The sequence below is a fragment of the Lineus longissimus genome, chromosome 1 (genome assembly GCF_910592395.1).
Source record: "Lineus longissimus chromosome 1, tnLinLong1.2, whole genome shotgun sequence".
NCBI lineage: Eukaryota > Metazoa > Nemertea > Pilidiophora > Heteronemertea > Lineidae > Lineus > Lineus longissimus.
The window spans coordinates 2,278,676-2,302,205 of record NC_088308.1 but is presented as its reverse complement, the minus strand read 5'-3'; the positions used below and the strand labels follow the sequence as shown (position 1 = coordinate 2,302,205).

General features: G+C 40.5%; 3 protein-coding genes across 3 annotated transcripts; 2 read left to right on the top strand and 1 right to left on the bottom strand.

The window, feature by feature from the left end:
* Positions 1-183: 183 nt before the first annotated feature.
* Positions 184-11,401, top strand: LOC135484402 (ubiquitin carboxyl-terminal hydrolase 31-like). Its single transcript, XM_064765819.1, has 10 exons — positions 184-1,145; positions 3,082-3,414; positions 4,302-4,510; positions 4,804-5,019; positions 5,307-5,387; positions 5,563-5,689; positions 6,049-6,171; positions 6,342-6,573; positions 6,785-7,045; positions 8,059-11,401. The coding sequence occupies exons 1-10, from the start codon at positions 273-275 to the stop codon at positions 9,051-9,053; spliced, it is 3,450 nt and encodes a 1,149-aa protein (XP_064621889.1). The 5' UTR covers positions 184-272; the 3' UTR covers positions 9,054-11,401.
* Positions 11,402-12,659: 1,258 nt separating this feature from the next.
* LOC135497772 (putative ZDHHC-type palmitoyltransferase 6) lies at positions 12,660-17,284 on the bottom strand. Its single transcript, XM_064787636.1, has 9 exons — positions 16,900-17,284; positions 16,312-16,558; positions 15,843-15,975; positions 15,484-15,665; positions 15,061-15,297; positions 14,827-14,909; positions 14,451-14,546; positions 14,211-14,317; positions 12,660-13,958 (listed from the first exon to the last, which is right to left on the bottom strand). Exons 1-9 carry the CDS (start codon positions 17,192-17,194, stop codon positions 13,467-13,469), a joined length of 1,872 nt encoding a protein of 623 aa, XP_064643706.1. The 5' UTR covers positions 17,195-17,284; the 3' UTR covers positions 12,660-13,466.
* A 125-nt stretch (positions 17,285-17,409) lies between these two features.
* On the top strand, positions 17,410-22,710 carry LOC135497763 (la-related protein 7-like). Its single transcript, XM_064787621.1, has 12 exons — positions 17,410-17,532; positions 17,999-18,102; positions 18,381-18,459; positions 18,725-18,825; positions 19,124-19,204; positions 19,418-19,582; positions 19,814-19,919; positions 20,203-20,836; positions 21,084-21,294; positions 21,529-21,670; positions 21,917-22,008; positions 22,337-22,710. Exons 2-12 carry the CDS (start codon positions 18,010-18,012, stop codon positions 22,409-22,411), a joined length of 1,779 nt encoding a protein of 592 aa, XP_064643691.1. The 5' UTR covers positions 17,410-17,532; positions 17,999-18,009; the 3' UTR covers positions 22,412-22,710.
* Positions 22,711-23,530: the final 820 nt, after the last annotated feature.

The following is a 23,530-nucleotide window of genomic DNA, read 5'->3' as shown; positions in this document are numbered from 1 at the left end:
GAGTAACGAAACTAGCAGGTCCACTCGATTGCTATGATTTTAGTTTCTTCACGCACCTGTGATCCACACGAATTGGTGAAGCAGATTTAAAATGGCGGCTTGTGTTGGCAGCGACAGTGAGCAGGACAATCTCCGAATCTCCTTCGGAAAATTCAGAGCGACCCAGAATGCAACGTAATGATGGTTGCAAGCCGTGCAAAATTTTCGATTTTCTCTCCAATTTTGGTCGATTTAGCCAAATTTTAGGTGATTAAATCACCAGAAACACCAAGATGAGCCACAGGGTGGTAGGTGGCAGAAGGCGCACCGCCTCGGATGGCGATATTTTGGACTGTGAGGTCGATGAAGCGGAGTTATATGGCGATGAAAGTCCACTTACTTCCCGGTCTTCCGTAAACAAACATGACAAATCTGGCCCTGCAAAATTTGTTGACAAGTCAAATGCTGCCATCAGAAACAGTACTTCAGAGTTGGATTCTGACTTTAATACCAAAGGTGAAAAGAAGATTAAGGGCTCAAAAAAGCATCGCCTGAGAACATTTGGAAGTTTCATGCATAAAGCTGTGAGATCTTTTGTGTCAAATGGACCGAGGCGATCCAGTAGCATGAAAGAAAAGCTGCAACGGGATGATGAAAGTCCTAGTCAAAAAGATGATCACCTTGAAGATCAAAAAGGCCCTAGTATTACCAAGAAAACAGCAGCTGCAAACCGTCCAGTTCATAAAAAAAATCTTCTAAATAACATTTATGGGAACAAAGTTCCAGGAATTGAAGGATTGAGAAACCATGGAAATACCTGTTTCATGAATGCTGTCTTGCAATGTCTGGGGCATACAGATATTCTAGCAGAATATTTTGTCACTGATCAGTACAAAGCAGACATTTCCCGCGGTGACAAGTCCAATGCAAAGAAGTTTGGTTCCAAAGGAGAGGTTACAGAACATTTAGCAGTGTTGTTAAAAAGTCTGTGGTCCTGCCAGTATACGCCAGAGATATCCAGTGATTTCAAGAGTGTGGTTGGGAAGTATGGAAGTCAGTACCGTGGTGGTGGCCAACATGATGCTCAGGAGTTCTTCTTGTGGTTATTGGATAAAGTCCATGAAGACCTCAATACTGCCGCCAAGAAGAAGTACAGAGCTAACAAGGTATATTGGTTTGCAGTCGTAGAAGTAGCAATCCTACTGCCCACAGCCCAATTTCAAACAACCCCATGTCAAAATAGTACATTCAGATTTCAGTTTTTCACTCTTAAAATTATAATTGTTGCCACATGTCAACTTCCTGGATTAGGATCTGATGAGTTTAAAAATAGAGAATTGTTGCATTTGCATTTAGTTACAGATGCAATATTAAACAACGATTTGCTTTGAAATGGAATGTAAAAAAATCATCAATGCTATACTTCAAGTACAGAGTTTCAGATGAATTTTGTTTATAGCTGAGTAATCAGTCTTTGTATAACTGTAATATTCATTTTGAAAAAAACAGGAGAAACTCAATGTCTCTGTAGATTTGTAAATTGTACATGTAGCTGTGTGAGACCTTATTATTTTGGCTGGGGTTAGCTACCAAAATATGTCTGGCAAATCATGCTGCTGCCCCATCCTTGTTAATGACTTGATTGCCAATCCCTTTCCTGTTGGTGCTTGATTTCCCGGAGGTCATAAATTAGTAATTTATCATAGGGATACTAAATAGTTCACGCATTAGTAGTTTTTATTGAGTTCATGATATTTCATGGTTTGGCACCTCCCCTTAGACATTCTTTCACATGACTGTAGGGCATGTTGAGCCCATAATTCACGGTTGTCTGATCATTCAGGTCTCCTGTCAATGGGACAATGTCAGGTCAGGAAAAGATGGTGCACATGTACCTCATGACGATAATTCTATCATGTTCAAACCAAAAACTAGGGTAAACACTGTTGGCGATGGTGACACATCATTGAAAATGACCTATTTATGTATTTTACTGTGAATTTTCATGATAGAATTGAAAAAGTATTATTTGTAGAAATCAATATTTAAAAAAAGTTTTTGCTTGAGCTAATATGCAGTGTCAGTCATAATCAATATGAACAGAAAAAATGATCATCCATTGTTGATTTGAAATAAATATTGCTCAGGCATGTCAGGCCTCATTCCCGGCCATATGATGGACTCGAGAACCATCCATTGTTCATTTATGTTCCTGTTTAAGCTTGACCGAGAAAATGACAACATGACACACTTCTCAGTAAGAAAGTAAACATGACGCTATAGAATGTATCAATAAAAATGATACACTTTGTAAACATATTGTTCTATGAAAATGTTTATAAACCTAAATTCATCAAATGCAATGCACAAGATAAACTATGGTCATCAGATAATTTTGGATATGACCGTCCATAGAGAGATAAAATTCCCAGTTTATGAATTTATGACATATGTATGATGAGTCATAGAGTCATATGTGAATTGGCGTTTTTCCATTATTTGATTGAACATGTCAATTTTTCCACCCAATGTTTCGATTTTGGGGTGACATTTGAAGTTGATATTAGAAGCTAATCAACACTGCTCAATGAGAATCATAAAATGTTGAACAGCTGTCGGAAGAATATTAAAAACTTTCTGTGTTCATTTGTACTTGGTGAACAGAGTTCTACATAAATGTGCATGTCATCTACAAGGCCTTGACACCATCATATCAGGCCATGTTGAATAATACATTGCTGGGTCAGGAATATGGTACCTGAAATACATTTCAAATGATGCACCGCAGTACCCAGGACAACATAATTTACCTTTTTAGAGATGAAACGGACTGTTCTTTAACCTTAACATCACTTTAAAAATAACACCACAAATAAAGTTAGTCTAAATTATGATTATGCCAAAAAAAACCATTTCTGAACTATCACTATCAGCGTTGAGAAACCTGATGCACATGATCGTTCGAAAATGTTCAAATTGGATTATAGAATACACATTGGGTTGGCAGCTTCAAGCTGCCAATTTTGATGCCACCATACCCCTCGAATAGCTGACTGTTACATGAGTACATGAGTTATGTTTGTCTTCCTGTTACCTTTACAGAGTAGTCATGGTCGCTCAGATGACCTCGTGGCCGCGGAAGCCCTTGCCAACCACATGCGTAACAATAACAGCTTTGTCTATGATCTCTTCCAAGCGTTGTACCGCTCCTCCCTCCACTGTCCACGCTGTGAGGGCGAGAGCAACACGTTTGACCCTTTCCTTTGCGTCTCTCTGCCGATCCCTCAGAAAAAGTACCGTCCCGTGTTTGTCACCGTTGTTTACCTCGACGCGCAACCGAAGCAGGTTCGGATTGGCCTCATGATGGAGTGGCTGGATAGGGTCAAGGATCTTCGAACGAAGCTAGCAGAAGATACAGGCATCCCAGCAAAACAGGTTAGTACATCAACAATAACCAGTCGGTAACCAGTTTTTGAGATGAACTTCATTTTAGGCCTGGTTCCTTTTTCAGATACGCATAGCTTTTGGGCAGGCCTGAGGGATTGGTTTATATCTAATTCAAAAATTGCATTGTAACTCCACTAAATGTAACATCTGTACATTTGTTGAAGAAAAACTGGGCGTGATTCCTGTTGGATTAGAAGTCAACAAACTTCCTGAATTGTGCACGTTTAACGATCGGTGACATTTACCGTAACTGAAGACGTTCTTGGTCATGCTGTCAGTGTACTGCTAAAGTGCTGAATGTAAATTTATCTTTCTAAAAGCAGTTTCAAAGAGGACAAATTGACATAATCATGATAAATGCTGAGGTTGCCCTGGGTGCTTTTTTTTAACCCTCCATCTGAAATATTCTCTTTATCATAAATGTGTATGCACTGTACATGGCCTGTCTACTTGACAATGTTATTTCTGTTAGTAGTTCTAATGTCATGCATGGTAACTTGATAGACAAAATTAAGTGAAAATTCTTTTAAGATTCCCTGTTATCTTCCTCATACTGAGTGATAAAATGTAATTTTGCTTTTACAAGGCGGCTTATAGTAGGTACATGTATTAGTACAAGTACCAAGTTGGTGGTCTGCCAGTGACTACCAGTTATGAAGCCGGGATTGACGTGGTGAATAAAATATGCCTCAGGCTAGTATGAATGGTACTAATGACCTTTGTAACAGCAGAGACACCTATTTGTGACTTTGTTGAACTTAATCTGCCCCACTTTGCTCTTGCCTATTGTCTCCCTTTAAAAAAGGATGAACCAGACTACCTCGACAAGCAAACGCTGACATAAAAAGGCTATTTTTTCTTTGCTACTCCTTTAGCTTATGTTAACTGAGATCTGCTATGACGGTTTCCATCGGACATTCCGGGACAACCAGCCTCTCAGTGACATCCATGAGACAGACGGCGTATTTGCCATCCAAATGCCTGTACCGTACATTGAGACTTTGAAGGCCAATCAGTATCCAGAACAAGATTATATCGTCATCGTCCTGCTGAACAAAGTTGGTGTCGGTCCTAAGAGTAGAAAGTTAGTATAATGTAATAGAGGTTCTATTAGAAAAGTACTGAACATCATTGGATGACAATCTAGCTCTAACTGGAGCTAAGTATACACAATAGATTCCGTGAATCCACATGCGTCAATGATGAACGTTTTTGAGATTCCTGATTCCTAACTTGATCACTTGAGCCAAGTCCAGGTTCGAATGACAGAACCTTTGAATTTGAATTTTTTTTTAAAGCTGCCAAATCTGTAAAATGATTTTATGACATAATCAGTTTCGTGACAAAAAAGACAATATAATATCCATTTGACTTAAGGTTCGGCTACCCAATAGTGATGCAGCTCCCACGCGACTCCACTTTCGTGGAAGTGGAAGACGCCATCCTGCGGCACATGAAGGACCAGGTGAAACCAGGGATACTGCAGCAAGAGATCGGTGCAATCATGAAGCTGAAAGCGATTGATGATATATCAGGCAAATGCTACCTTCCCACAGATGTTGAGTGCCCGCTGTACACAGAAGCAGTTGATAGGTGGGATTGGGAATCATTTGAGTTGCGAATATCGAGATGACGTCAAAATACCGTATCATGCGTAGTAAAAGATATGCCATGCAGGCTTGTCAATTGCATGCTCACTGTATCCTTCAAGGGTGTAACCAAAATTAAATTGGGTGTGCCCAAATTTGCATTAGGGAAGAGGGCGTGTGGATGCCAGAGTCTTTACTTGTCAGCAGACCTGACACGAGAATTAAAATCAGAAATTCTAAATGATTTGTCCATTTGAAATTAGCCCTTAGAATCTTTATTCTTGTTTTCAGAGCTTTGAGTTTCTGCACGTTTGACGGTTTGATGACACATATCAAGTTGGTCGCTGAGTGGGATCCAGAAATGAAACAGAAGTATGTAATGCTTGATTTCTCTGAAGAACAGCGAATGTTAGAATTGCTGTGTCCTTGAGCAAGGCAACTAACTCTTCAAAGCTTCTCGCCACCCAGGCGTCATAACGAGAACAATCTTAACTGGGGAGTCGGCCTGCGATGGTCAAGCAATTGTCTTCTTCTCTCTTACTTTCAGGTTGCTAGGAGATGTGACTGATTTCATAGAGGAGCACGTGAGTGTACGACAGGCCAAGCAGTCGCAACTCTCGCCAGTCCTCTCCACCCTTGAGGAATGTTTCGAGCTGTATACGAAGGAAGAGAAGGTGGGTTGTAGCTTTTCTCTTTCAAGATTCTACTCAATCAACCCTGGCCAGCAAGGCTTCTCGGGGAATGATACATAACCTCTGATCATAAATGCTGGAAGATCTTGCCTATAAAGGCCTGTAATCAGCTTCGGTGGTTTACCACTTTGTCATATTTACAGGCCTTAGTGGTTACAATTACAATTGGAGTTACGATGACCAAGCCAATAACGTACATAAAAATTCATCTGTTTTCTTGTCATCAGTGGACAAACCTGCAAAATGTGCTGTGTCTCTTGCTTGCTGAGTCCACTGTTAAAGTGAATGGGGCGCTAGTCTCTCCAGGTCAGTTATCTTTCAGAACTATGATTTTTTTTCAGCTTGGCCCGGATGATTCGTGGATTTGTTCCAAATGTCAGAGAAGGCAACAGGGAACTATCAAGAGCCTGAATCTGTGGTCACTCCCTGATATTCTGGTCATCCACTTGAAACGTTTCAAGCAGGTGAGTGATCGGCATAGTGGTGGCGAGTTTCAGAAAGGTACTTTACCAAAACCGACCAAAAAGTAAAAGCCGTCCATTGGTCTCATTATGTTCTGCTTGATGATTGACAGGTTGGATGATAATCAGATTCGTACCAGTTCGGTTCTCACTTCAAGTTTCTTGTTTTCCAGATTGGTTCACGGCGAACCAAATTGAACAACCTTGTGAGTTTTCCTGTGCAGGGTCTCGAAATGAGCCAATACAATGGAAAGAGGGGCACGGACTCGAAGATGATGGATATGTACCTGTCATTCTCGCCATGGAGACGACAACGGTTGACCACACCAACGGACGATGACTCAGTGTATGACTTGTACGCTGTTTGTAATCACTATGGCAACATGGTTGGCGGACATTACACAGGTAATGATAAGCATTCTGCAGATTGTCAGGTTCCAGTGGATAGTATGAAACTGATCAAAGTCCTTAAACCATCACTTGGCAAACCTTTCAAAAGTTAATTTGAAAAATTAGATTAGTTTCTGACACTTTTTTTGGATCATGTTTATGTTTGGGTGTTTGTGTAATTGCCATTGCATTCAAAATCTTATATTTCTTTTCATCTTCTCCACAGCCTTCTGCAAAAACCCATACGACGACCAGTGGTACTCATTCGACGACACGAAGGTTACGCCCCTACAGGAAGATCAGATCATCACACGGAATGCTTATATGTTGTTTTACCAGCGGCGCTCCCTAGTGGGGTTGAGTTCGTCCAGTGGCTCATCAGCCAGCTCAATAGAAGGGCACTGGTTAATGCGAATGGTGCCATTCAAATACTCACCCAGCCCGCCCAGTAAACTCCTGAGTAAGTCTGAGGAGACGTTGTTAGATGGTTAGTATCTAGTGTATTTATTGTTTTAGTGCCCTATCCTATTTCTGTTCTAAAGTTGCCTTACACCTTTAAAGAATCGCTTCAGTATCGTCAACTAAGATACCACTGGGACTGAAAATTGTTGTCCTTAGGGATCATCAATTATTCACCACAAATCATTGAATGTACACGTCTTTCTGTATTCTCTTAAATTTGCATTCTTCAGGCTTTTTACTTTGGAGGTTATCATAAATTTTTCCAAGTTTTTTGACGAGGTCTCACCTTGTGAGAAATGTTTCTTGAGAGATACATAATTTCCAAAAGACAGAGCTATTACCTTTTGGTCATGTGACGTATAAGATCAATTACCTGGTATCTCATTTTATGTTGAAATGCAAAACTTAGCGATATGTCAAACCCTCAGTCCATCCTCAGTAGATCCTATACCCTTAGAGGGCTTGTCGACTTTTTGGAGAGGGAGGTAAATTAATTTTAATTTTTCGTGTAATTTTCTTGAAATAGCCAGAGTCCTTGAAGGGTTTACCTGTTTCTTCCTCTAGTTTAGTTTCCCCATGTGAAGCATGCCTGTTAGTAACTACCTTTGATATACTTGTGTCTGTGTTTATAACAGTGAGGTTCAGTTTTGATCCTGAGAACAAGGTGGCTGTAGGTGTGAGGCATTATTGATGGAAGGCAACGTGTGAGCTCTCATCATATTGCCACCTCGCTCTCGCTCTATGTCAAAATCTGAACCTCTCTAATGTTGATGGTGTCTGAGATACAAGACTAGAGCAGGTTTTTCAAAGATTAAAATTTCAGGCATTTTTATTTTAAACCATCTTGCTTCATTGATTTGATGAAAAATTTACATAATGGAAAATCCTTTGTTTGTCTTGACAAGTGGGACTTCTTCTTCTTCTGCAGGGAGACGAATCCAATTATAGCGACCAACGCTGTCATCTATCCTGTTGATCCTCAAGAAGGTTGACACCACCGTCTATACCTCCTAATTCTAGTTTGCTGTGTATTTTCAGAACCTGTGAAGGATTCGGAACCCACCAAGGTCGTTGACACAACAAAACAAACCCTACGGAATATATCATCATACGGTTCATTGAATCGTGGAGCAAAGCTGCCACCGACACCGACAAAACCAACTCCAATTAAAAATACTCCTGTGAAATCACATTCGTTCGTTCGTCGTGGTAGTCGATACCTGAGAAAGAGTCTTGATCCACCCACCTCTAGTCCTCCGGCAGAACGATCATTGAGTTATAGCGGTCAGTCTTACTGGCAATCGCATGTCATCCCAGGTTGGAATTCCCCTGATTCATCTGTGTTCGGTGATAGTGCGCCTCAGACCCCAGCTTCTAATCGTCTCTCTGCAGAGACGAGGAAAATTGAGGACGGTCCGTTGATGAAGATGCCCAAGTCACCAAAACCGTGCCTGAAATCAAGATCAAAATCGGAAGGATCCGAAGTTGCCGACTCTGAGAAAAATGCGGATGCGAGGAACATCGCATTCATTCCCGTATCAGATATTCCACTGCCATCATCTTCCCAGGTTGTGCGTCCAAAAACTCCTAATGCCTTACATGTTCATTTCAACGAGCGGGTTTCAGTTGCAGTAAGAGCAAAATCACCATCGCCTTTGAAACCGCTAGACAATCGCCAATCACCATCTGTGTCTGCACCATCCAAAACATCAGGCAGTTCAACTGCTGCTGCTAAAACAGCTGTTGCCATGGATAGGAGCCCTCCCACCCCAGCTGCTGTTATCGTAAATAGGATCCCTCCCACCCCAACAGCTGCTATTGTAAATAGAATCCCTCCTACTACAGCGAAGAGTGCCATCCATAGGGGTCGCTCATTTTCAAATGCCTCTAGAACTTCTGACCCAAGTGGTACTCAATCTCTCAGTAATCGTGGTGCAAAACCAAAAGAGCCTAGCCCCTCTGGTGGTGCAGAAAGGAAAGACGATCCCGATTCACCAGACTTTGACTTTGTTTTATCTGAGACGTGTGTGTGAATGCAGAACAGCCAGGCCCGATTGCTCAAACGTTGGCTTGAAGTCCTTACGTTACTATTGTAAATGTAATACTTACTGATGGAGATTAAACGTATAGTTTAGCTTGTGCTGTTCGTTTCTTAAATGCTGATTGGGCAACTTGGCCCAGGTCTACACACCCTCAGATATCCAGAAAGGTTGTGCCATTTTGATGTTATCTCTTTTTGAAACAGTTGGAGAGCCCGAGTATAGAGGGCAGTGTTGCTAAATCCTACTTCTGCTGTTTCATCCATTGGGAGCCCTGTTTGCTTTACCTTTGGGACACTTGCTTTGCTTTAAGCTTAAAAACCCCAAGAATTTGACGATCACCTCTGTTAAGGATACAATTCTGCTAAATATGTGCTGTAGAAGCTTGATTCTCTCCGATGATGTATTGTGTATATATGTATATAAAAAGACGAGTGATGTACAGAGTACAGATAGATGTTGATGTACGTGATATATGTACATTTAATGTACTTCTATATAAAAATATGGTTTCAAAAGGTTTATTAGTTCTATACTCAATTACTGTTTATTCTGGAAATTTGGTTGCTAATGCAACATAAACATTTTGTGTCCTCATCTTATGTGAAAAAAGCTGATAATTGTTAGTTGGGAGGAACGATTTGTAACTTGCTTTGGTACTGGTGTGATTGTTCTTCATTATAAGCAGTCGATAGATATCTAACCTTTGTGCTTCTTTGTTCTGCAAACAACTTGTGCCGTCATGAACTAATCAAATTGAAAGCATCACACAAATGTGAGAGAAAAAAAATTGCTGCAATATTTTGGAAATCAAGACTTTTGCATAGTTAAACTTCATTTACAAATTTAAATCTGCCATAGTTTTCATTGATGCAATCAATAAGCATTAAATGCTAGTGTAAAAATATTTTTTTGGTTCGGTTTTGATTTTTTGAATGGGATGGGGTACGCATCGCCAAATGAAATGTGTGGATGTTCAGTATAAAGAAGGAGAAACTGAAGCCATCTATACACTGTTGAAGAACTATCAAATTTGGTCCAATGTTTTGGCATTGACTCCACTGTAAGATGACTCCTGACTGATTTTTCAGGATTTTGTGGTCCACAAGCACTGCCTGTAGTGTATTGTTTTGGTTTGCTTATAAAAAGTGTATTATATTTATACCAGATTTTTCCATAGGCAGACGTAGATGAGAATATCAGGGTTCAGAATAACGTCCTGTAGAAAGTGTAGCTGTAAATACCCAATATGGGTTCAGTCCATGGAGGGTTCACCTTTGTCTCCAGAGAGACCAGTATTGAAGAAGTAGCTAAAAAACTAACTCCGTTCTGATATATCTGTTAAAAAAATCGTTGATGGCAATCAAAAGTTAATGTTAGAGAATATCATTAATTACAGCAGGAGTTATGGCCTTGCGGGCCAAAATGTAGATACAGAGTTTATAGAGAGCAGTGCAGAGCTGCATTGGAAAGTGTACACAAACAGTCTGTAAACTCTCGGTGTACACTTTCTGATGAGTATCTTCAGCACCCTATGTACAGCAACACAGCAGCTAGTGCATTCCATTCAGTAACTCCATATTGTGTTGTATTTGTGAAAGTTTCGTCCATGTATCTCTGAGGCTAAATCAATTTAGAAAGTTGGATAGTAAAGGGTGAAGAACCTCCTCTTTGTGTGTGTTGGGGGGGGGGGGGGGCTGACAGAAAAGGAGAGGTAGTGGGCCCCACCGGTTTACATATTTGATAATTGTTGTGCCAAATACCTTTGGATCACAATTAAGAAATGTTGGTTAAATACATGTATACCAATTTGATACTTTAGTTATGTAATATTTGTCCAAGACTGTAAGCAGTAAATTAACATGGTGAAGGGAAGCATGCTTTGTGTCGGTGCAAGACTTCGAACTGTTGCTCTGTTGCTCACTTTTGGTAATCAAATAGTTTTGGCATTAAGTGTGAGAATGTGTAATACAACATATTTCTAAAGTCCGTTGTTTGCAACTTGTCAAAATGATTGTGCCAGGAACTGATATTTAGAGAGAAAAAAAGGGTAAAGGGTTAATATTATGAATTGTCCTAAATATTAAAGCAAAAAAACTGACATCAGCCAATCAATTTAAAGTTTTCTTGGTTCTGAACTTCATGTATATGTTGAACAAAAGTGATGCTCTTTCTCTTTTCGCCCGAATCGGGAGTGAAATTTTGTCATTTGTTGAAATTGTCACCTCCACTTGGTGCAGCCTGTCCTATAGTAATTGGTATTGAATAATTGTTATTGTACAAAGTAATTATAAATATGAATAAATCGGCATTTTACTGACATATATTTACAATAAATTTAATATTCAAACCTAGAAAGTGTGGTGTTCTGTTCAGTTGGGATGGTGGTGATTCCACCCAAATGGAAAATGTGCATCCATGATCTCCATAGATCTAATCCTCAGGAAGAAGGCAGCCTTCATAGAGGCTTGAGCCCATTTAGATGGTCTTATTTGGAGAGAGTCCCTGTCTGAAGACAGTAAGTAACATCAGTGAGTTTAAGATTAGCTCCAACTTGCCTTTGAGACTTGATTACGGTGACCTAGTGACATCTTCGAATACAGTACAAGAATGCTTTCACAGTGAGGGGAGACACCTCAAATGTAACTGGCCTTCTTGCTCTGGCTTCTGTCCCAGCACAATCTCAAGAGAATGTTGTAATCTGTCCTGCGTTACGAATGCTGTTGTGTTGTGTTGTCTAGACATCAGAGGAGTGAAGGCTCTGGATAACTCACTGGCCCTTCTCCCTCCAACAAGTCCATCAGCGCCACCAGTCCCCTCTGTGTCATGTCTCTTGTCTTCAGTTGTGTGGCTGTCTATGGGTCCCTCTCAGGTGACACTATTGGCACAGTCTTCTCTCTGTTCCCCTCTCCAGCATCCTTTCTGGAGACCATGTGGATCTTGAGTCTAACTCCACCTGGTGTAGCCGGCTCTGCAAGCAGTTGCTGACGTTCCTTGGCTATGGGTCCAGGTCCCCAAAGATATCGGCACTGCCTGCTAGTTTGTCAGCCTTTTCGTTGAAGGTGATGCCTGCCTGGCCAGGAACGTAGTTTATCTCAACATCTGGTGCAATGTTGCTCAGCAGGGGGAACCATTCCTTCTTTATGCATCCTTATCAAGGAATGCTGGCAAATCCTTCGAACAGGTAGGAGACACCATAGTGACATGAAGTCTTAATCTAGCAAAAGACACAATCCTGGATGTGACTTCACAAAAGTAACCCGTGGCATCCTGCTCCGACGTGTCCAAGCACAATCTCAAGAGATAGTTATAATCTGTCCTGTGTTACAAATGCTGCTGAATCCTTCAATCAAGGTGGTGACACCACAGCGTCATGAAGTCACAATCTAGAGACACACACAATCCAGGATGAGACACAATATTAACTCTTGTCATCCTGCTTGGCATGTCCAAGCAATGACAAAGAAAGCATCAGATCTGTTACATGTTGTACATGTGCCAATGCTACTGAATTCTTGAAGGATGAGGAATTCATTTGTAAGACTGTGTCCAGGCAGTCAAGCCCGCAAAACGTGTGGAAAAAAAACTATAACAAAGATATTCTTTCATATAAAATTTATTCTCATTGCATACGAGAGGTTTAACTACAAGTTTACAAAAAAGGCTCACTGAAGCAAGCCTTATACCACCATGATAAGCGATCTCCGACAAACGTGAATTCCATAAAAAGTGATAACAAAACCTCAAAAAGAATATATATATAGTTAATTTAACTGGCACCGAGATCCTCAGAACGTTTGGCATGCAAAGACATTCTTGGCTCTGTGAACAACATTGGATGATTTTGTAATGTGAAGTAGGAGGAAACCTACCATGTTGACAGGAGTTGCCCTCTCTATCACATGAGTAAACTGAATATGTCACGACTTTTGAGAGGAAAGCGACTCGGCTATGAAAGAAGCAGATTAAAGACCCTCTGTCCATTTACATCACGAACATGCACACTTTGTATTAAAGAGAACTTTAAAGAATAAAGATGCCAAAAGCCACAAAACACCCTCTTTTTTCAAAAGATTGCTTGTAAACAAAGTATAAAAAGACAATTCAACACAAAATTGCAAAATAATTCAAGCTCCTCTCACTGCAAGCTATTTCAATAATCATTTATTAAACAATTTTAACTGGTTTTACAGGAGTGTGACTCTCAATCCAAGGATTTTGGGCAAACCACGGATGGAATCCAGCCAATTCACACGAGTGTTCGCTGTATGGTGACCAGAGTAGCAATACTGTACATGTAACTACAATAAATACATGGACATGTATGTACATTTTCTATGAATACAGAATTAGTATTTTCTTACATCATATAAAAGATAACAATTTTAACCTGTGGCACTTGCAGGACTAGTAATCTGTCGGATCAGAAGGGGAGCTTTCAATGTCGTAGAACGGATCTGTTTTATACGCATGCTTTCCCGCCAAGAAATAAACGATGTTCAGAAACTGTTCTGCACCCGTCAAACCATGCACAGGCGCTTTTGAGAAAAATATCCATGTCTCACCCTTAGAGACCGTTTCGTACTGGTAATATAGTACATAAATACCAACACCTAGACAACAGGCGGCAAGAAAAATACTACAAGCTATCATGGCGTCAGAGTCAAAAAGTAGCAAGATCGACGTGAACAGATCTTTATCGGGGAAAACCTTCCAGGCATACAAGGAGACATTTACGTAAAACATTACTGCAGAGACGATTGAGAATAATATGAAATAGACAAAGTGACAGTGGTTGTTTCGGCCGATGCATTTCATCATGAAGAGACAGTGATGGTCTGCACCTTGGATGCAGTAGTTACAGAGTTTACAGTGCTTCGTTTTGGCCGGCTGTATGATCTGGAAGAGAATCAAAAATATTGATATTTGATAATAAAGTACATGTAAAATATTTGTAACGTGCCTTTCCTGGTCGCCCTGCTCAGAGCACAAGAAATAACCTCATTCACCAATTTGGGGATTGTTACTCCTAGTCAGCAAAAAATCAAGTGAAACCTTGATAAGGTTCGGTTGTTGGGGTCATTTTTTACTTAGGAAATACTCCTAGATATTTCAGCGGACATCTTAGATAGCTGTCAGATAATTACTTACTTCACAATGAATACAGAATCGATCCAGTCTCACTATTCCCATGGCAACATCGCGGATGGAGGCTCTTTCACCAGTTCCCTCTTTCTTGACTGATTCTCTTACTCTTCCTGCAAGTGTCAAGAACCAAACTTAGGATTTGATTTAGAGATGATCACGTGACAAAGCCAAAAACCCCAACTGGCTCCCAAAAACTAACGATCACAACAGTGACCACAGAGAGGGCAACAGAAACCTTCTCACCTGGGTCAGAGATGATCATCTTCCCAACAAGATAGATATAAATGGGTACAAGAGCAACAGTAGCCCAAAACACGCCACCATGTGAACGGTATGTAGCTGCGGGAACGTCAAGGAATGCTGAACTGTTTACAAGATTGTTTTCATTTGAAGTTTTCAGCAAGCAGTGGGACCACCCTGTAAGCGGGAAAGAATCTCTTCTGTGGATGGAACTCGCCGATTACATTCAATTTGACAGCAATTTTCAGGACACCTCTGCTTGGCAATTGTCAGTCCAAAGTGTGTCCACATTCTAGTAGTTTTTAAATAAAGATGTAATCGGTACTAAAATGATGTTAAAAATAATCCCTTTTTCACTCTTCTTGTTTCAAAAGGATACCAGGAACCAGTTCAGAAAATATACATATAGCCATGTGAAGCTGCCCTCCAAAGTACAGTCCTAGATATGTGGGATTGGCAACTCTGAAAGGCAGAAGAAACCAAAATAAATACACAGTTTGTCCAAAAAACAAGAATACTACAAACTGTATTTTTGTCTCAGTAAAATCAAAATCGGTCTATTTCAACCTTTTGGTGTGGCTTGAGTCAAAAGTGCAGCACTTTCATATCATACCTTGATAGATGGGGCAGCCTGTGACCAGCCATCCACACCTTATAGCCCAACACCAGCACTCCCAAGAACATGATGAGCCCTTGGTTGATGCCTAACATTCTGGCCAACATGACGAGGCCAGCGATCATTGTGAATGGCATGATCAGGGACCAGTACCACCAGAGAACTGGTGCTCGGGGACGATAAGTTTTGTCCATCTCAGTGTATGGCTTCAATTTCTTGACTAGTTGCTGATGCCTGAAAAAGAAGTACAGAACAATTAAAACATTTGGCATGATCCCTGAAATCATCTGGTCAGCATTGTAGGCTTGATCAAGTTTGGATGGCCTTTTATACTGTGGCTGTAGGTGCAAATGCATGTTTTTAAATCAAGTACCAATTAAATCATTGTAACTGAAACAATAGGTTATCATTTTGACTTACGTGAAGTCTGGTTTTGCTTCCTTTTCTTCATCTAGAGGGCACAATCCCTTATCGTTTCTCATGTGTAACATACGACAACCACCCTTTTCCAACAATGCCCAACAGATGTCATCTCGGCCTCCTTTCACCGCATGATGCATCACGCTATTATTACTCTTATCATTTTGGAAGATGTCACACCTCTGAAAAAGAAGTCAATGCTAATGATAAACCCTTTAAAAAAAACCCTAGTGACAGACTGCAAGACAAGAAAGCCTGAATTCGTCTTATGAGGACAAAGTAACAACCAGAAGGACAAAGTCACAACCAATAGGTTGGGATACAAGATCACTTCGAGACATTTTTGTTATATATTTTACCTCTTTCCTCAAGATATAACTAAATGCATCGACATGGCCATGCTGGGCAAGCAGGTGAACTGGGTATTCCTCCTGTTCAGAGTGAACATTGAAAGGGATGCCTCGTACTTCATGGAGGTAATGGATCACAGGTCTGAAATTTAGAACGAAATTAATCATGACTGATAATGATCGAGAATGTGGGTGTATAGCATCTCGAATAGCAATCTCCACTGCCAAGGACCAGTTCTGTTCAGTGGATGTTAGCTTTTCAGATGAATTGGACAATGCCTCCTAGAAGACTCTAAGCAGAAGATATCGTCAGAGGTGTGAATATTCAAAATGGAGGCACAATAGCCCGAGGGTTGTCCTATTTTGGGAGAGTTTTACTAAATTAATGTTAACTTAGTTATATTTTAAAAAGTGGCAGTGGATTTGCCTCCCTGCAGGTAGCATATTTGATCTAGATCAAATAAAGCAGTATACATACACACTTCCCCCCATGCAGGCATGGAGCATGGCTCCTTTGCCCGCTTTGTCAACCATCGTCAAATCAGCACCCAGATCCAACAGGAAATGGACAATATGAACTTTTCCTGCACGACAGGCAAACATCAGGGGTGTTTCTTCAAAGTCATTGCGAGCATTTATGTCAGCACCCATGTGGCAGAGTATGTTGATGATTGGTGGCTCTCCTCTGATAGCAGCTCGGTGCATAGGGGTCAGCCCAGACCAACCTGAAATGTAGTGTATTGAGTATAAGATTTTTGAAGACAAATGATCTGTTCGCTTGAACTTTGAGAGAAGACAACATTAATGCTAAAATGATAGTATGACTGTCAAAGTCAAAGAGATATGGTATCATCATTCAGTGTCAACACGCACCTGACAGCTACGCTGACATTCTTGGCAATGCCCACCCCACTAGATTGCCGCAGCAAACATTTATCAAGCCCATATGTCAAGTCAGTCATCCATGCAAATCTAACATACAAACCATATAGTGGTGTGGTGATACTGTAGCATGTCGTTATTTGTGACTACATGCCGCCTTGGCCTTACACCACAGTCTACGTACCTCGAGCATTCACTGAATCTGGGTTCATCATAAGCATTTTTGCAAAGTCTTGAGGGAGGGCATTAGACACGGCTTCATGCACAGTTCCAAAGTTCCCAAAACCCTGTCCTTGCAACATTGACATTGCAGCATTTGCCTTCGCTGCTGCAGCAAGTTGAGCATGGGAAATTTCAATGCCATCAAGCTGCTGCATATTTTGCTGTCCATCATCATGGCTATGGCCACCGTGGCTGTGACCACCATGACTATGTCCACATTCACCAGCACCACTGCCGTGCGAATGACCGTGACTCATTGCTGATTTTGTACTTCAGAGGCAATGAGAAGAGAAAAAGGGTGGAAAATGCACAAAAATTTGGAAAATTTTGTCAGTCGTCCGCCATGTTTAAACGAAGGCCTTAGCAACTTTGTATCAAAGTCTCTGATTCGCCACGATCTAGTAGCTCGTAGAATTGATCCAATCAGAAGGTGTTTGACTAAAATGCTTGGCGTAATTAGCAGTGCCCTCTACTGGAATTAAGAGGAACTGAAATTATTCCTGATAAGTCCCTTCAAGCTCATTTGCATTGTCCCTTCTGTCTTCAATTTTCCACTGTTTACAACTGATTAGTACTATTGACAACAGTCAGAAAGGTTAATTTTCATAAAGTTCTTATTCAAAATGAATGACAATAGCTAATGTTGCTTTATTTCAGTGTTTTTATGCTGAAAAGATAAACACAACTTCATCAGATTCAGATCAGAGATCAGACATTCACCATGACCATGATGCCATTGATGATCAATCAATGAAAGATTCTTTAAGAAAATAATGTCCTTGTTGTCTGACTGTCTCAGCAACACGCATGTCTATTTTGCAGTGTCATGCTGATAGGTGGAGACAATTATGGTTATCTTGTGCTGCTGAGTGCTGGCCCGTGTTTGATGCATGAGAGGTCGCCCTATTGATACAATCCTATATATATGCTAAGAGGAAGATGGAATGTGATGTTGCTGTTGGCCAAAATCATGATTTTCGGTTGATCCAGCCACCCATTCATTGTCACCAAGATTCAGACTCGAGTAGGGTAACATTTTGTAATATCTTTCACTGTTTCAGGTGGTTCGAAGATGATGGAGACCAATCAGCAAGCAGAGGAATTGCCCAATGTTAAGAAGCCTAGAAAACGCTTCAAAAAATTGTTTGCTCAGGTGCAACAACAGGTGTGTAACTGTAAATAATGTAGACCTCATAAAAAGGCTGCATTTAAAAACTGTCTGAGTCCTGAGTAAAGGTAGAAGAAAACTACAAGTGCAACAGTTCTCTCAGGCAGTTACATTGAATGATAATAATAATATGTCCTTCAAAGTTAAGTCTGATCACACTGATATCAGCTGAAATGTTTGTGTCTCCTTTCCCGAGATTATCTCCAGTGTCTTTGATTGTGACATTCTAAAATGTTGTCAATCAGAAAATGTCATTGATATTAAACATTTTTCAGATGGAGTTCTACTTCAGCGATGCAAATCTCAACAAGGACAGATTCATGACCAAACTGGTTGCGGAGTCTGAATCGGGCAGTAGGTATTCGAATACAATAATGAAACACTGGTAACTTATCAATTTGTAGTAAGATTAGAGCTATAGCCTTGTCGAAATTTCCCTTTGGATGAATTCATGAAGTATCTGTCCTAGGTTGCAGTTGATGCATTTAGAAAACTTTCTTCTCAGCAAGAGATTGCAGTTTGCTTTGCTGTGTCCATCAACCAAAACTGTCTTATAATGCCTTTGGAGGTTGCCTTTAGCTGTATTCTTAGAAGGCAACTTTTTTTGTGTATCTTGCAGAGATTGGACTCGATGTTTTCATGAAATTCAACAGGATAAAGTCTCTGTGCACCGATGAAGAAATGTTGGCAAAAGCACTCAGGAAATCCAGATTATTGGAGGTGAGATTTTGTCCTAAAGTACTGGAGTATCTTTACTGCTTTAGATTTTGTAGAACTTTACTTTGTGTCTTCGCAGTACATCCAGGTACTGCTTTGTCAATTATGAAAAGTGTCTTAGATAATTTGACAGTTGATGTTATTTTAAAGGTTTTTTAAGCACTTGGACTGTAAAAAAGGGGTAGAGCACTACCAGCTTATTTGACCTATCACTATCAGAAACACCAAAGTAGTTGAGGCATTTGCTTCTTGAGCTTTCCATGACAGGCCATGACCACATAATGAGATTCTGTTTCTTTAGGTAAATGAAAAATCTGTACAAAGAAAAATTCCCTTCAAGCCTCGGGAGAAGACTGATGTTGATGATAGGACCATTTATGTCGTAAGTTAATCCTTCAGAATTTTGTTAACTGCCAGTCATCTGAATTAGGCCTACCAGGTCAAATATTGCTGCTGAAATTTAATGGTTAATGATTAAGAGTTGAAATTTTCATGCTTTTTGAGTTTGCGTTTTACAGTGCATTAAATACATAAATCACGAAAAATAAAATGCTTGTTAGCATTTCCTTGTTTACAGAAGGACATTTAATTTCAGGAGTGCCTCCCGCCTCATGCAGACCACGAAATGTTGAAGAAAATCTTCAGTGCCTATGGTAACGTCTTGTTTGTCAGTCTGCCCAAATACAAGTCGTCAGGGGACCTGAAGAATTTCGCATTTATTGAATTTGAGAAGAAGGAGCAGGCTCACAAAGCTGTTGATGTAAGTTAACAAGATTTAATGAAAAGAGCTTTTGAAATGGGGAGTTTGAAAATCACTTTAAGATCTTGTGTAACTTGTGGGGTACCGGTACCTGAACTGAAACATAAATAGGGCCTTTTGTAGAAACACCACAAGTAACCAGACATTTCTTCACTTCAACACCACACTACTTGGCAATGTCCTCAAATAAAATCACCTCACCAGACTTACTTTTCTTGTCACTATTTTCAGTTGATGAATAGCAGTGATGTTGCAGACAAGGCTGGCCGCTTTCCTAAGATGCACAACAAGCAGTGGCAATCATTACAGAAGCAAGCGGATACAAGAACCAGCATAGGTAACCGCTTGATTGTCCTCACTAGTACACATTTTAGGCAGATACAAAAACAAGTACTTTAAGTTTGTCTTTGCGAGTGGGAGTTTAACGGTGATGTTGCAGAGAGAGTTCTGAAAAAACTGTGCTTTTATTCTGTTTCTGTTTTATTCTGTTTTTCAGAGTGTGTTACTGTGTTAAGACGAGCTGAATATCCGACATCACATAAAATATTTTGGACCCTTCTAAACACGCTAATTTTAAGAAGTCTTTTGCCGTTGTTAATGATCTGTCGTCTCTCTTTCAGATGAAAGCGAAACTGCTCGACCCGGGAAAAAGAAAAGACGTCATGCAAGTGGGGATAGTACGGATGGAGAGGACGGAAGTAGTGCCAAAAGGCCCCGGGGTATTGGTTCAGAGGGGGAGGAGCAAGTTGGCGAGATTCCAGCTGAAGGCACCAAAAAACGAAAAAGGGATACCAGTGAATGTAGTGAGGGGGACAGTGGACCCATCGAGGGTCAAAAGAAGGGCGGTAAAGATCGTCGACGATCAAAAGAGAAGTTGCAAAAGACAGGTGAACTTGAGTCTGATTCTGATGGAAAAATTAACTTGAAAAAAGTAAAGCAAGAGACGAAATCTGGTGTTTCTGGGTCAGATACAGAGGTGAGGGGTACTAAGGGGGCATCTGAATCTGATGTGGAAAAGACTGAAGTCAAGGGGCCCATGAAAGGGATTCTTAAACAGGAATCTAGGGAGGATGATGCAAAGGCAAAGAAACGAAAACTGGATGAAGGTGGAAGTGATAGTGATGCTAAACGGGTTAAGATCGGTGAGAATGTGGTCATGCATCCGATTACGGAAAAGAGGAAACGCCGTCATCCGAATCGAGATCATAGGCGACATGAAAAGGATCCAGATTTGAATATGAGGGTTCTTACAAAGTAAGTATAGAAATGTACATGTAACATGCAGTAAATGTTACAAGCAAGGCTTTTTCTGTCTTGCCCTACATTTCTTCTCTGTTGACAGAACCTTTTCCATTATTCATTCCTAAATTTTATCATTCACAAACCAGGCAAAATAGCTGTGGCCCTTGTGGCACTGACATTCAAGCACTGTGCGTTTTTTCGTTCAAATCAAAAGCGAGGGAAAAACCGACATGCTTACATCTGAATATCTTGATTTCAGAAAGCAGTGGTTGGATTTGAAGAAGGAGTACCTTAACCTTCAGAAAGAGAGTATGAAAGCGTTAAAGAAATCTGTTCAGGAAAAGAAAGTAAAATCCAGCAATCCAGATCCAGCGGAAAAAGGCAGGCCTGCCATCGAGTTTACACCAAACGTTATCATTCGAGTGAAAATTGACCCGTTACGGATGCCCATGACCAGACAACAGATCAAGGTATGGCTCAAGTGGTCTAATTTTAAACATATAACTGATCATTCAGTTGATTCTGCAGAATTTAAGAATCGAAGTAGAAATACCCTTGAAATGTGATGTCATTCTCAGACTACAGCCTCGGCCGATATCTGGCTCCTCGGGCAAAAACAATTTCTGTTGTCCTCGACAAAGGGTATGTGTCGCTGTATGTGTCGCTGCTCTTTTTGCCATGACTGAAGTTTCCCTTTTTTGCAGGAGAGATTAAATCCTGATGCCATAGCGTACGTGGACATGAATGATGGAGATCAAAATGGACACATTAGGTGTAAAAGTGATGTGGCAGCAAAGCTTGTGATCGAGTCAAAAGTAGATGGTGTGAATGTTAGTCTTTTACAAGGTGAGCAGTTCCCAATAGCTCCAACAGAGGGCTCTGTAGAAAATTGACCAGATCTGTTCTTGCAGAATAATGTTATGTTGCATGTATGATGTGGTGATTTGGATTTGTTCAAATGAAGCATAATCTTTCAAACCCTTAACTTTGAGCAACAGAATTGTCAAACCTCAATATAAATACCATACCATCTTCCATGAAGCTTTTTTTTCTGATGGAAGTAATATTTTTGTGGTTTCTGCTTTTTATTAGGTAATGATGAGACATCGTACTGGGAAAAAATCACCGCCGACCGGGAACAAAAGTTGAATTCAAAACGAAAGAAAAAGCGAGGTGCACAGAAGGTAACAGTGATTATTAGTCGTTAACTGAGAATGATAGTGTTAATTTCTTGATGAAGTGTTAGGTGGTAGACATCAGATATAGCAATACAGGTTAATAAGGTTCAATGGCCCATCAATTGATGTTGTCATGAACTGCACTTCATTTGGTTGATGTGAGGTTTATTGCGTTTGCTGATTGTCATGACTTAACTACAGGGTAATTTGATCATGATTTGCTATTTGATACAAAGGCAGACAGATCATGGGGAGGGTTGTATAGGGTGGTCTATCTTTGGAAATACATTGCATACTCCCTTTAAATTTTATAATTTGTTATGTTTGTTTTCAGGTGATTGAAAAAATTGACCGGATAGTTGCAGCAGACGCGAGCAAACAGAAGCATGTCTTCTTTGATGATGACTGATGGTGCGATCCTTCAATCAAATTGTGCTTAAAAACTACTGCCACACTGGATAGTGGGAGACTCCAGTTCAGAATCAAAATATTGACATTTTTACATTTCACTTGACCTTGCAAATGGACATTCAGCCTCCTTGTCCCTGGCAACCATCTTTTGCCAACATCAGGAACACTGATAGCACTGGTTACTTACGATTCTTGTCTAAATTTGTTGTATGTATTGTCATCAGTTGATGCTAGGGTTGAGACCAGCACTTATCCCACGCATGTATGTATTGGGTTAAATAAGCATTTACTGTTAAATTCTAGTTCTATATTTCCCTTACTTTGTATTGACCTGATGAAAAAGGTCTCCTCAGTTTCTCCACTGCCACTTCTCATCCTCTGACCCTACATAAATTGAGGACTCCACCACCCTTTGGCATTCAGCTCCAATCAACAGAGACCCATCACCAACATGAAATAAATGAAACCTGAACCTGTCCATTTATCTTCTTCATTAATTCTTTCGCATGCCCAAAACATATATTGTCAACGATAATATGACACCATTAATCATCTTTGCATTTGGCTGATAAGGTAGTGAGTCTGCTCTGCGGCCTAATTCCATTAATCAAATCATATGAAGGACATAATGACATCAGCTCCCTCGATATTTAGATGCTTTTGTTTGATGAGTAGGTGAAGTCTGGCCCCAGTCTGGCCGAGGTAAACAGGCTAGAAGGGGACCACAATTCAGCACAGTGATATTGGTTTGCTGTTCTGGTAAAAGCAGATAAATTGCATTGATGGCAGTTCCTTTTTCATTTCCTGATGGGACATAGAGGGACAACCAATTCTTGGTCCTCGGAGCGATGTAACAGCATTGGAACATTGAGGAACAACCATGTCTTGGTCCTCAGAGAAATGCAACAGTATCAGGACATTGAGGAACAACCATGTCTTGATCCTCAAAGAGCTACAATAGCATTTGTACATAGGAACAACCATGTCTTGGTCCTCGGAGCTACTGCAGCATCGGGACATTGAGGAACAACCATGTCTTGGTCCTCGGAGCTACTGCAGCATCGGGACATTGAGGAACAACCATGTCTTGGCCCTCGAAGAGCTACTGCAGCATCGG

Bases quoted from the DNA above. Each gene is read 5' to 3' on its own strand.
- LOC135484402 (XM_064765819.1), top strand. From the start codon at position 273: ATGAGCCACAGGGTGGTAGGTGGCAGAAGGCGCACCGCCTCGGATGGC. The intron at 1,146-3,081 runs GTATATTGGTTT...TTACCTTTACAG, and splicing joins AGAAGTACAGAGCTAACAAG to AGTAGTCATGGTCGCTCAGA. The intron at 6,574-6,784 runs GTAATGATAAGC...TCTTCTCCACAG, and splicing joins GGTTGGCGGACATTACACAG to CCTTCTGCAAAAACCCATAC.
- LOC135497772 (XM_064787636.1), bottom strand. From the start codon at position 17,194: ATGAGTCACGGTCATTCGCACGGCAGTGGTGCTGGTGAATGTGGACAT. The intron at 14,547-14,826 runs GTATCCTTTTGA...ACGTTCCCGCAG, and splicing joins ATTTTCTGAACTGGTTCCTG to CTACATACCGTTCACATGGT. The intron at 14,318-14,450 runs GTGAGAAGGTTT...TGACACTTGCAG, and splicing joins GATGATCATCTCTGACCCAG to GAAGAGTAAGAGAATCAGTC.
- LOC135497763 (XM_064787621.1), top strand. From the start codon at position 18,010: ATGATGGAGACCAATCAGCAAGCAGAGGAATTGCCCAATGTTAAGAAG. The intron at 18,103-18,380 runs GTGTGTAACTGT...AACATTTTTCAG, and splicing joins TTGCTCAGGTGCAACAACAG to ATGGAGTTCTACTTCAGCGA. The intron at 21,295-21,528 runs GTATGGCTCAAG...CCTTTTTTGCAG, and splicing joins TGACCAGACAACAGATCAAG to GAGAGATTAAATCCTGATGC.